Source organism: Phocoena sinus, chromosome 1 (assembly GCF_008692025.1).
Source record: "Phocoena sinus isolate mPhoSin1 chromosome 1, mPhoSin1.pri, whole genome shotgun sequence".
Lineage (NCBI taxonomy): Eukaryota > Metazoa > Chordata > Mammalia > Artiodactyla > Phocoenidae > Phocoena > Phocoena sinus.
In genome coordinates, this window is record NC_045763.1 from 185,100,579 (window position 1) to 185,114,251 (window position 13,673).

The window sequence follows — 13,673 nt, forward strand, 5'->3', positions numbered from 1 at the left end:
CCCGCCCCTCTCGCCCGGCATCGCGGAGCGGCGGAATCAAGATGGAGGAGTATGCGCGCGAGCCTTGGTGAGCCAGCCCGCTGCCCGCCGCCTGCCCCTCTGCCACTGCCCGGCCCCCGGAGCGAGGCCGCTCTCAGCCGCGGGCTCGGCGGCGCCGGGGGCCGTGGGCACCCGGGCGTGAGCAGCCGGCTAGTCAGCGGGGGCCGCGGGGCCGCGCCGGGTGACCTTGCGGCAATTCGAGGGCGCCCCGGCTCGGCTGTGTGGCCCCGGCCCCTGCCCGGCCCGCGGGTCGGGAGCAGCCCCTCTGCCCGCCGGCGATCTTGGGCTCGTCCTTGCGCTCGGGCGGCTCGGCCTGCGTGGGGAGGGGGCGGTGCCCGGGGAGGGTCCGCGTGGGCGCGGCGGCCGCGGTCCGGGCTGGGGTTTCCCCGTGGGGGAGGGGCGGCGCGGTCAGGAAAACGGGGAGAGTAGCGTGTGTGAAAAGCCGGCGACGGGGGTCCGTTCATTCGGCATTTAGCGGGGGGTGGGGGTGGTCTGTGCCCCGCGCTCGGTCGGTCCCAGGAATGAAAGCATAGAGGAGTCAGGCACGCGCACAGTTTAAGGCTTCGGAGGTCATGAGTGAAAAACCACATCTTGTTTTTAATCATCTATTAGTCACCTGTGTTTTTTGTAAGAGCAAGAACCAAGGTGTTCTCCAGCTGTGTGTAAGGGCCCAGGGCTTTACATTCTGACCTTCCAGCATTAGCCATGTTGCCTGCTTTGTGCATTTTTTCCTCCCTGAAATAAGATACAGAGTATGTTTCAGCGCCTCCCAGCTCTTTAAATTTATCTTCTCCAAAGGTAGTGGTCCCCCTTCCTGGGTTGTGCTCAGGTGTGCAGGACTCAGCGTGCTGTGCACTGCTGTTGTCACCTGCTCTTGGGTATGATATCGTGAAACAGGTTGGCATGAGGGGGAAATACTTGACTTTCTTGGGTTAAAGATGTTATGGGAATCATAAATTTTCATCTACTACTAAATTAGGTGGCCCCTTTGCTTTCTCAGTACATATGTCCTGAAGCAGTACAGTCAGTTTTGTCTTGTTGGTTTTATACTCAAAACTGCTTTGATCTTCTGGACTACCCTGTTTTCGTGAAGTCATCTGAGCTCCAACTATAAGCGTCTTTCTCCTCCCTCTGCACCTGCCCCAACACCATAGGCAGCCTGAATTCTTTCAAACCTTCCACCTTTCATTTCTTGTTGTCAGGATCTTACCTGGCATCCTTAATGCCTTTTACAGTAGTTTCCTAGTTGCTTTCCTTCTCTTCAGTCCTTTTTAATACATCATAGGCACTTAATCGTCCTAAATACTTTTTAATCACGTGTTTTGTTTTCAGAAGCCTTAGTCTATAGGATATAGTGGAAAGAATTTGGGGCCTTTGGCGTACTAGATTTTGTATTTAAATTGGTTCTACCAGTTATTACCTGTTGACCTTGCGCAAGGTACTTAATCTGAGCTTCTGTTCATGTATAAAATGGAGAGGAGACAGGGATACTCTTCTGCAAAGTTAAAAGATTAGGGAGTCTATAAGAAAATAAGCTAGCTTTCTTGAAAATCAGGTTATTTGCACTCTAAGGCACCTAAAACATAGTTGATACTTAGTAAATGATGACTTTAATCTTGTGGTTAGTTATTGGTTCCCTGTTGCCCTGTATTTGTCTGGCATTTACATTAGAGTCTGGCTTCAACCTTGCTTTTGTGTAGCCGTCACTTCCCTGCAGGAACCTTGATTTAGCCAGACTTGGTTCAGAGACTGTTTGCATCTTGCCGTTGTTTTGGACGTCCTCTCTTGCAATCCTGCGGCTGCTCTCTGATCTGAATCCTGCAGTTCTTTACTGATTTTTTAAATACTCATTTTCATACTAACTGATTATAGGATCATTCAGGATCAGTTGTTTAGAGTTAGTGACTCTCCTTTGTCCTTCCTTTTTACTTTTTTTTTTTTTTGGTCGCAGCACGCAGCTTGTGGGATCTTAGTTCCCCAACCATGGATCGAACCTGGGCCCCGGCAGTGAAAGCACCGAGTCTTAACCTCTGGACCACCAGGGAATTCCCTATCTCTTTACTTCTATTAATGTTTCTACCATTTTGAAGAAATTTTCCTAATCCTTTTAGTCTCTCAGAGCACTGCTTCTCAAACTTTTAAAGTGAAATCAAGTCACCCGTGGATTGTGTTAAGCTGTGGACTCTGATTTGGTAGGTCCTGAGGGGGAACTCCCCAGAGCCTGCACTTGTAACGAGTTCCCAGGTGTTGCTGATTTTGCATTCAGGCCTGCAGGAAGCCAGCCTTGGGTAGCAAGGCCCCGAAGCCTCAGGCTGACAGCTGGAACATCTGCCGCATGAGGTCGTCGTTCTGTGCGAGCTCCTGACTTGTGTTAGACTTGGAAAGGACGAGGTGTTTCGTATTTCTATCTGGCAAAGTGAGAAATTACTTATTATTTGGATTCTTCAGCAGCAACGATGCGCTGAACTCACACGGTTACTTGAGCAGTTGGATTGCGCATAGGGTCGTTATAGCATTTTATCCTCGAGACTGGAAAAGACGTTTATGAATTGAATTATTCACAGACTTGTTTTTTTTTTTTTTTTTTTTTTTTTCTTCTTTTGGCCATGCCGCGAGGCTTGCGGGATCTTAGTTCCCCAACCAAGGATCGAACCCGGGCCACCACAGGTGAAAGTGCTGAGTCCTAACCGCTGGACTGCCAGGGAATTCCCATTCGCAGACTCTTTAAGAAGCCAGATTCCTAGAAGAGGGGTTCTGTTCTACTGATCAGATTACTCATGTCGTCATGCTGCATGAGGGTGCTGCATTTGGAAGCCGGGTTTACACATTTAACCTCGAATTATCAGATGTTAGAGGTTACTAATGTGTGAAGTGGATCTGATACAAACTTAAGTTCCAGATGCTAACTTGGACTCAGTAAACCCAAGAAGAAGTTTTAAAATTTAAATAATGTGTCTTCTTCTGCACCTGTTGAAATTTTATTCTTTGGGTCTCAGCTTTAAATTTTGCTGCAGCTGGAGAGCTTTCCTTGGTCCCCCAGGCGACTGGGTCACCGTTGACTATTTGCTTTTCACGGTGCCTTAGAATAGAAGCACTAGTAGTTGAGCAAATGAATAAAGTGCTGTGAACAGTAGGGAGTTGAAGCCATTCAACTACAAGTTCATTCCCTGTAGCTTAGAAGACTTGGGCTGAATAGATGTGGACCTGTTTAGAATCCTTAATCTTTGTATTTTATGGGCCAGATGTTACTGGTTGCAGTGAGCCCTGCCCTGGAATCTGTTGTATATCCGTTGTTAACAAAGAGGGTTTTATGGTTTATAAATGAGAAATACGCTCATCTTTTTTCTTTTTTTCTCTCTTTCCCGTTCTTAGCCCCTGGCGCATCGTGGACGACTGTGGTGGGGCCTTTACGATGGGAACCATAGGTGGTGGGATCTTTCAAGCAATCAAAGGTTTTCGCAATTCTCCGGTGGTAAGTGGGTGAATGGTCTCATATCATCATTACTTGAGACCCGTTTGCTAATGTCACTGGGGCCCCATCAGTGGGTTGGAAATGTGTTATACTCCTAATGTATTTTTGGTTGCTTCCTTTTGTTTCCTTATAGGGAGTAAACCACAGACTACGAGGGAGTCTGACAGCTGTTAGAACCAGGGCTCCACAGTTGGGAGGTAAGCAGAATGTTTCCATTTGTACTTCAGATGATTTTTTTCCTGTTTTTTTGAAGATGAAATCCTGTTTTTTTTCCTTCTTTTTTAGATTATACCAGTTAGTGATTTTAGTTTGGTCTAAATAACAGCTTGTCACAAGTTAGTATCTATGCGAATTCTTGATTTATGATTTATTTGGAAAGTTAACTTGAATTGTTGCATCCATTTGAAACTCTGTCCTTCAAAAGCTCAGTGCGGTTTTGTTTCTGCTTGGTTTCATTTGATTTTCTCCCGTTATCCAGACAGTGTGTCCACAGCTGAGGTTTGTGAGGGTCAGGAGTGATAGCTTCTGGGTTAGCATGAAACTGAAGAGGATGTGAACAGAAGGATTAGGGTGTGTGAGAGGGACTGACGGAACTCATGGGGCTCCCTCCAGGTTTAGCTTTGGACATTGTGCCGAGGTCAGTGCAGAGGTGGAGAACGATTATGTCCATCACACTCTTGAAGCTTGGTAATTCAGAAGCTGGGAGAAGAGAGAATAAGAAATCTGGGAGCTTACATTTGCTTGCAAAGATACCGTCAGGCTGAAGAGACCACATGTAACACATGAAGTGGACTTAGCACTTTTAGTCGTTCCTTAGTGATTTTGTGCGTCAGGAGAAATAATCGTCTCTTAGTTTTCATAGCATTTGTTTTCTTTAGAAGATAGTGGCCAGTGTCTGTTGTTTATTCAGTGCCTGCCACGTGCCAGGCACTCCAGGTGTTTTACAGGGTTGTTTTATTTAGTCCTCACAGCGACGTAGGAGGTGAGTACTGTTATCTCCATTTTCCAGATGAGGAAATTGAGGCTCCGAGGGTTGAAGTGATGGTGTATCTGTTTCCTGTTTTTCTCCCTGTAATAATTGTACACCCTGGAAAGTAAACAGTGACTAATTTTCCTTTGTTTTAATGGTTACTGTGTTGTTTAAGAGTGATAAGTAGTAAAAAAAAAAAAAAAAGTACACACCAAACCCTGAACCTTTGATAAATGCAGAAGTCATACAGGTTTTAACAGGTTTCTTGAGAGGCTGCTTCTATCACATGCATTTTCAGTGAATAAAAAAAACAATCAGGTAACTGTCACAGTCAAGAAGAGCCTAAGGAGATAAGACTACTAAATGTTACGAGGTGTCCTGGAACAGAACAAGGACATAAAAACTAAGGAAATCTGAATTAAGTATGGATGTCAGTTAATAATGTGTCAGTATTGGGTTGCTGTGACAAATGCACGGTGCTGATGTTAGATGCTGGGGAGACTGGATGTGGGGTATGTGGGAACTGTACCATCTTCACAGCTTTGCTGTGACTCTGAAACTAGTCTAAGAATATAAAGGTTTGGTTAAAGAACAATCAGGGTGAAATAGAGGAAGAGTATGTTGTGTGAGTGAATTGGAATCAGGCTTTTTGAGGAAACTACTGAGGAATCTTCATGGAGTCTTGAATTTTAAAAGTACTGGGATGGGCTTCCCTGGTGGCACAGTGGTTGAGAGTCCGCCTGCCGATGCAGGGGACACGGGTTCGTGCCCCGGTCCGGGAAGATCCCACATGCCGCGGAGCAGCTGGGCCCGTGAGCCATGGCCGCTGGGCCTGCGCGTCCGGAGCCTGTGCTCCGCAACGGGAGAGGCCACAGCGGTGAGAGGCCCGCATACCATACACACACACAAAAAAGTACTGGGATGGCACTTCCAGTTTAATTCAGTGAGCGTTTACTGAGCTCTTCCAATTAAGCTCCTGGGAAAAAGGCAGTGTGGGAAAGTTATAGTTGTGTCCTGAAAGGTCTTGTATTTTCATAGCAGAAATAAGACATGCTTTTGATGTGTCCCCATTATGCTTCCAGCCCTTCCTTGCATTTTGGAACAAGATGTTACAGGCTCATCTTGTACTTTCCCTGCCTAAGTGTAGAGTCATCTGTCCCCAAGGAGCCCTGCTTCCTTCTAGTTGAGAATGGTACTTAGAAGCCAAAGTCTGGGCACTAAGTGTATCATTGCTGTGGGGCATTGCTGTTCCCAGGCCTTCTTAGGAATGTACTGTATATCTATGAACACACACCACGTACACGTACGTACACAAGTTTATGTCTGTGTTTCTATATGTCTATACGTGTTAGGAATCGTGGGTTCACACTGATACCTCTGAGTCCAGTCCAGCCCCACAGGTTCATTCTTCTTTCACTTTTCATATGAATACTTGGGCTAGGGCACCTTGTAACAGGCCACCCTTCCACATGGGCACGCTGATCTCCATGCTTGGGAGTGTCCTTCCTGCGGACGCCTCCTCGCCCTGCTCTGGCTGTGACTGCCCACACGTGGCCGGCCTTTTGTGTGGACTCAGTCTCCACTCTTATCAGCCACCATAGCTTACTCTGGCAGTCATTCTTGGGGTGGGCAGATATCAGATCCTTGTGAGGGAGTGGGAGAGCCTTGTTTGAGGAATTTGGTGAGATAATTCTAATATACCTGGACATATCTCTCTCCCAGGGCACAGAGCCACTGAGTTAAGGACGGACTGTTACATCTGTTTGTAGCATGTGGTATTTAGTGTTGGACCGAAAACGAGGAGGCTCGTGCATAGTTTATTATTATTTTTTAAACATATTTATTTGGCTCCTCCGAGTCTCAGTTGCGGCACGTGGGATGTTCATTATGGCATGCAGGATCTTTAGTTGTGGCATGCGGGATCTTTAGTTGTGGCATGCGGGATCTTTTTTTTTGTTGCGGCACGCGGGATCTTTGTTGCCGTTATGTGGGATCTTGAGTTGCGGCATGTGTGCGGGATCTAGTTCCCTGACCAGGGATCGAACCTGGGCCCCCTGCATTGGGAGCATGGAGTCTTAACCACTGGACCACCAGGGAAGTCCCTCGTGCATACTTTAACTGGTTGTATCTGCTGGATTTAACTCACAGGGTGAGCTCTGGGGAAGGGTGCTGGTGATGGTCTGGTTCAGGCAGTTGGCGGAGCCCAGTTTATTGTCCTTATTGACACACTCCTGCTTCTGTGAGGTTTCAGAGGGTGAAGGATAAACTGACAAGGGCTCCTCAGTGCAGTTTTTCTTTCTTTAATCTTAATAAAAGAACTCTTCGTAGAGTGTAAGTCATGTGTATTCATTTTAGAAGATTTGGAAAATAAAAGCACAAAGCAGTGAAATCGTCTTGTTATCATCTGTCACCCAGAGATGCTGACAATTAAAATCTTGGTGTTGCCTTTCTGTGTTTTGTGTGTACTTACACACGTGTATGTGTGGGTGTTTGTTTTTTATTTCACAGAATAGTCACTGTGTTTAGGAAGAGTTTAAAGTGCAAAGTAATCTGGTTTAGGGTTGCTTTTAGTTTCATGCTTGAGGAATGAAGGATAGAAGTGAGAGAGGAAAGGTAATTCCCATTCCCTCGAGGTTCCATAATTCAAACTGTTTGTATCACCCTTTTGCCCTGTATGTGTATTGGCTTACGCCTGTTGTACATCCCAGAATAGCCCGGTTTCTTTTGTGTTCACATCGGTGATTTTCGTAGAGCAGGTGCTCAGTGGCACTGACTGAAGAAAAGAAAAATAGAGGTAAGGTGATGAAAAGAAGGAAGGAGGGCACTTCTTAAACAGATACACACTCTCCTGAAAGGGGGTTTGAATGGGTTTAGCCCAGCTCTTTTAGGCCTGGCCTATTTCTTTTAGGCTTTGGGCCGTTGCTGATTTCCCTGCTGCTGTAGTACAGACCAGGCTTTATTAAAAAGAGAAGTATGCTGACTCCTGTTCGGTGCTTATTCAAACTTGCCTGCATGTGCTTGTGAGAGTCTTAAGAATATAGTGAGTGTTGTTAGTTAAGCTGGTTTCTGACTATTACATTTAAAGGCTAAAATATAAAAACTGAAACTTATTTGTTTTGTTTTTAAATAAAACAGGCAGCTTTGCCGTTTGGGGAGGCCTGTTTTCCATGATTGACTGCAGTATGGTTCAAGTCAGAGGGAAAGAAGATCCCTGGAACTCCATCACGAGTGGTGCCTTAACAGGAGCCATCCTGGCAGCAAGAAGTAAGCGGGCATAGACACACACATTGAAGCCAGCCTCTGCCTGCGTTTAAGGACATCTGTAATAGAGAGACGGAGCACTGTGTAACTGGGTGTAGTGTGAGTGTGTATGGTGATTTGTGGGGAGAGTAAAAGGATCTCTTAACTTGGAATGTTGAGGACGAGGGAGCCTGGAGCTCTAACCAGTAATCACCGTGGTTAAGAGCAGTTCAGGTTCTGCTTCTGCCACTTACCAGCTGTGTGACTGGGCAGTTTCTCTCCTCAGCCTCTGGAATTAATCGTTGTACCTGTCACACAGCATTGTTATGAGTGAAGAGCTTATATCCATCTTCTGGGTCTTTGGGACAGAGAGCAACCTAGGATTCCTTTGGGCGTAGTGGGTGAGCCGAGGAGTCAGCACCCTCTTCTGTGAAGGGCCAGGTAGTAAATGTGTGGGCTTCCGTCACATGTACTCAGCTCTGCTGTCATGAGCGCGGCCTAGACAATACGTGAATGAACGCGCATGCTGTCCCAGTGCAGCTGTATTTCCACCAGCAGGCCGTGGGCTGGATTTGACCTGCGGGCCATGGTTTGCTGACCCTGGTCTTGGTCAGCGAGAAAGGGGGTTTGGGAACGGGGAGTAGCATGGAGCCCTATGGACAGGTCTTTGCTCTATGGTGTCTTACATTAACCTGGATTTCTGTTAAAGTAATCTCTCTGTTCTCAATGTGCTCAGACGGACCAGTGGCCATGGTTGGGTCAGCCGCGATGGGTGGCATTCTGCTAGCTCTCATCGAAGGAGCTGGTATCTTGTTGACAAGATTTGCCTCTGCCCAGTTTCCCAACGGTGAGTCGTCTTTCTGCCCGACACCACAGCTCAGACGCTTGAAGTGGTTTCCCGATGTCCGCTCAGATGTGGCAGTTTGACGTCTCTGCGTCACACGTGAATACGCCATGCTTCGTGCGGGTTCTGGCTCCGCACGGGTGTGGGTGCCGTTAGTTGTGTTTCAGCTCAGTAACAGAATGCTTTGGCCGATGACTTGCTGTCGATCTTTCCTTAGAGTTCTTAGGTTTTATCAGTGCTCACTTGCTCATTCTAAGAAATTGCCGATCATTTCAGCGGTGCGGGAAGAAGGGTCCCTGCAGACGTGGAACAACGATGGCCGTCAGTCGCCAGCTTCTTACTGCCTGTGTGTGGGGCACCGCTCTAGATGCCGGGGGCAGTGGGAGCGTCAGGCCGACACGCTCACAGATAAATGAGGTCATCTGGTTGTGCTGCTTCCTTGAAGAAAGTGAAGTAGCAGGAGAAGGTGACCCGTGGTGGGGCTCACTTAGGGCCGGAAGGAGGGTTCTTCTGAGACGTTGGTGATGTAACGCGTTGCTCCTGCCTGGTGCAGGGAAGGTGAGGTGCTGGGCGGTTAGTGGTCCACAGGTGGTCACGACGTGGCCAGGGACTGTCTGCTCTGCGGCTAGCGTGTGCAGATGCTTGCAACTTAGAAAACTTGAGCTGTCTAAACGGGACTGTTCCTTGGCATTGGAAGGGAGCAGAAAGACACCGAGGGTCGTCATGGGGAAGAGCTGACCCGGCGTTTGGGGAAGGAAATACGCAGAACCGTGTGACTGGTTGGAAGTTAGTTTTGGAGCTTGGAAAGGATTCGGCATAGAGTGAGGGACAGGTGACAGCTCCTGAGGCACCAGGCGAGGGATTCGGTGTCTTTTGGGCGCGGTTCTGAGGCCTGCTCCCTGTGGCCAGTGGATGACCTGGTTGGCTCCTGGGCCCTCGGTCCTTGCCTCTGCTTTCAATCATTATTTCTCACTGAATACTCCGTTGTGATGGCCACTTTCTTATTTTGCTTTTTAGTTTAGCACTTCAGTGTGAAAGACTTCACATAAGATGTGAGAAAAGTTCCATGTTTGCAGAAATTCAGAAATTGATAGAACGATAACTCGGTCACACTGTCTTGTAGGATTTAGCCTTGTTTGCTGGGGTTTCGGCTTCTTTCCTCGGAAGGAGTTCTCTAAAAGAAGTGCTTTTTATTTTAGACAGGAGGAGTGTTTTCGAAAGGCTGTGTGGGGGCAAAAATCTTTGAAAAGTTAATCATATTTTTCCAGTTAACTTACATGAAAGAGTTCTTAAAACAGAAAGATGAGATAAAACTGTATCGAAATGGTAACAGTGGTTATTTTTGGTTTATCTTTTTCACCCAGTGTCTTCTCCAGCTTTCTGTAATGAACAGATATTTTTAGAATATAAAAAAAAAATTACTGGAGTAAAGTATTGGAAAGAAAGCCCTCTTTACCACTGTCCTCTTTCTCTCTTCCTTCCAGATATTTTTTAGTCTGCCTCAGTTTCCCTGAAGAAAAGAGGAGTGATTATTCCCATTAAAGTCTTCTTTTTAAAGAGCCACATTTTTTCTTAGGTCACAGGCCGTCCCATCCTTTGAAAGCAAATACTACAACACTTAGTTCTGCGCAAGCTAGGGGATGGCGGTGTCTTCCCATTTCAGGACCCATTCCTTACCTAGTTGTATAAATTGTATTACTGAGTTCTCTTGAAACATGACTAAGGTACTTAAACTTTGTGAAAATAATTTTAAATAGCCACTGACAAATACATCAGGAGGTGTGAGAGATTCGTCCAGTCCTGATACGGCAGCTTGTTCAGCAGTTGCGTTAAAACTGGCGTGTTGTTTCTTGCTGTAACTACTCCATGTGACTGCGCTGGCGTAGCATTTGGGAGCTGCTCGTTCTGGAGGAGGGCCGCCAGGCCGCCGGACGTTAGCACGCGCTCTCGTGGGAATCGGGCAGCTCGATAAAGAAATTCAGGTTACAGCTCTGATGTAGCACTTTGTTTTCTGAGTTGACTGATTTGCTCTTGACAGAGACTTGTCCCTTTAAATTACGTAATACTCAGGTGGCGTTTAAATTCCCTCTTAACTGCAGGTCCTCCGCTTGCTGAAGACTCCTCCCAGTTGCCTTCAGCCCAGCTACCATCCTCACCTTTCGGGGACTACCAGCAATACCAGTAGGGCCTCTCTCCCAGGACTTCTGTAACAGAGTGAGCTGCGGTTCAAGGAAGGATTTCAGAAGATCAAATTCAGTCTGTTTTTAAAACTGTAGGTGGGACAACTATGGCCAAATAGGCTGTGAAGAGACATTTAGCACATTTTTCTATTTAAAGGAACATGGGGGGGGGGGCGGGGGAGGGTCTTAAAAGATAATACATTTATTTATTCACACTTGGATTGCGTTTGTGATCAAAATAAATGTCTGAAATCTTTAGAAGGAGAAGCAGTAAGCGCTTGGAAGATGAAGGACCAGTGGCGAACGGCAATGAAGCATGACCGTCATTTCCTCGGGGACCTCTCTGCCTGGTTTTGTTCTGTTAGTCAAACAATAAAAAACGCCGGGAGATCGCTCTTTCTATTAAGATAAGTTGCAGAGTTCTACTTTTCATCCTTGAATTCAAATAATGCAGAGTCCGTGGAAAGTTGCACGTGGTACAGTCTCCAGGGATTGGTCCACAGCAAACACTTCCGGGCTGGAGGGCTGCGGGAAAGAGCTTAGCCTTCTCCTTGCGAGTAAAAAACACGCCACGTCTTGGTTTCGCGGGTGTCGGATACAAAACTCTCTTCACCTCTGAGGCTACTGTGTCTTGATTCTTCATCATCAGAAAAGCTTCCTTCCGGTATACCCAGTTCCGTATGAGAAGGTTCCTGGAGGGTATAATAGCCCTGGAAAAGTTTGGCGTTTATGGTGTGCTGGCAAGTACAATACATGCTGCTTTTCATGTGTTGCAAGTCCCCTGAAGCTGATCTTCGTCGAGGGTGTGTTTTGGGGTCTGGCCGGGCCTGGAAAATGGATTAGCATTTCGGAATAGGCCATTTTACTGGCTGTGCTGGAAATGCCACGTGACCTTACGGGAGGCAGGCTGTCACTCCCCGTTTACCTGCCTCTGTGTGAAACGGAGAGCAAATCCGTGTGGGTGTGGTGAGCACATGCACGTTCTGGCCCAATGCCACGTACATAGTAAGCATTTAATTTACTAATGCTGGTTTGATCTTTCTTTGTGTGGTAAAATATACAGGAAATCATATTTATCGTTTTAACCATCTGTGAGTGTACAGCTAGTGGAATTTACATACAGTGTAACAGTCACCATCGTGGATCCCAAAACTTCCTCATCGTCACCAACAGAAACTCCCCGTCCCACCTTCCCCCAGCTCCTGGTAACCACAGGTCTACTTGCTGTCTCTGAGTTTGCCTGTTCTGGGTACCTCGTATAAGCGGAACCGTACGATATTCGTCTTCTGTGTCGCTCTTATTTCGTGTTTCAGGGTCCATCCGTGGTGTCGCATAAACCAGCACTTCATGCGACGGCTGAGTAATATTGCATGGTATGCAGAGATCACATTTTACTTGTCCATTCCTCCACTGATGGACACTTGGGCTGTTTACACCGCCGCGTGACTCTTGTGAATAACATGGGCATACAAATACCTGTTTGAGTCGCTGCTTTCGGTTCCTTTGGGTGTAGACCTAGGAGTGGCGTTGCTGGGGCATGTGGTATAGTTCTATGTTTAACTTTTGGAAGAAGCACCAAACTTTGCCACAGCGCTGCACCATTTGACATTTCCACCAGCAGTGCACGAAGGTTCCCGTTTTTCCACATCCTTGCCGACACTTTTATTTTCCTTTAAATAAAAACGTTACAGCCAGTCTAGCATGTGTGACTATCTCATTGTGGTTCTGATTTGCGTTCTCCTGGTGACGAAGTACTGCGCTTATTGGCCATTTGTGAGTACTTGGGATTTGTCTTTCAGTCTGTAGCTCTTTTGATTTCCAGGAGTAAATGTAAGGAGATGTTATAAGAACAGTTCAAAGCTGAGGGCATGTTGAATCGCAGATAAAATGCTTTACATTTCTTAAGGTCTCCTAAACTTCCTCTTAAATGGCTTATTGGTTTGGAAAGTAAGTTCCTTTCTTGGGAATTCGGAGTCTGTGGCGGGTGTGTGTGTATGTGATGCTGGCGTGTTTTGCCATTTTATTGGTTAACTCAGCATATCTGAAGCAATCCTTGGTTACAGATGAATTTTCTGGAACGAGGGGTGGGAGGGGGGAGAGAAGAAGCTTGAAAAAGATGGAAAGCCAGTTCTTTTTGAAGAACTTGACATTTAATTCCACAATATGTGGGACGGCAGGTAGAAACCCCGAAAACCTTTCCAGTTGTTTCCCTGCTTCTTGGCCCTCTCCTCCTTGGTGGATGCCCCCTTCCTCCATCCCGCACTTAGGAGAGCTGCTGCTCCCGGGGAAAGCCTGGCTGCCCACCGACCTGCTGGGGCTTGGCCTGAGCGGAGTGGCTCCGTCTCCGTGATGTGTCTAGCGTGGAGATGGGGGGCCGGTGAGGAGAGGGAAAGGGGAAAGCAAACTTCATGCCTCTGATTTTCTACTGGAAGCCTCGTGCCATCTGCGTTTCTGGTCACAGGTGTTTCATAACCGCCCAAGAACGTCCTCGTGTGCTCTGTCCTCTGCCTGCGCCCGTTTGTCCAGCGGGCTGGTTCCTGGTGGTCTGGGGACCAGCTCGAGCGCCCCTGCAGCTTCCCGTCCCCTCTCCGTGTTCTCTTGTCACTGCACAGCCGGAGGAGGTGCTGAGCGGCAGGAGGAGGTGCTTTGTTTTGTTTTCTCTCCCCCACCTTTTCCCCCAACATTTTTTCAATGAAAATATCAAAACCGTAAAGTTGAGGTTCACAGTGAACATACATATACCCATCACCTAGGTTCTATGATTAACTTTACAATACTTTACCATTGTGTACCTGTTCACCTATCACCCGTTTCCTAATAAAATTGAAATTTATGAAATCCATTGATAAGCTTTGTAAGATGTGATTTAAAACATTTTTTTATTGGAGTATAGTTGATTTACAATGTGTTAGTTTCAGGTGTGCCGTA

General features: G+C 46.9%; 1 protein-coding gene and 1 non-coding gene across 2 annotated transcripts; one reads left to right on the plus strand and one right to left on the minus strand.

Annotated features, from left to right (window-relative positions):
• On the plus strand, positions 1-12,441 carry TIMM17A (translocase of inner mitochondrial membrane 17A). Its single transcript, XM_032625658.1, has 6 exons — positions 1-67; positions 3,412-3,511; positions 3,645-3,708; positions 7,617-7,745; positions 8,458-8,568; positions 10,665-12,441. Exons 1-6 carry the CDS (start codon positions 42-44, stop codon positions 10,748-10,750), a joined length of 516 nt encoding a protein of 171 aa, XP_032481549.1. The 5' UTR covers positions 1-41; the 3' UTR covers positions 10,751-12,441.
• Positions 6,506-6,578, minus strand: TRNAW-CCA. Its single transcript has one exon. It is a non-coding gene; the product is annotated as a tRNA-Trp (tRNA).
• Positions 12,442-13,673: the final 1,232 nt, after the last annotated feature.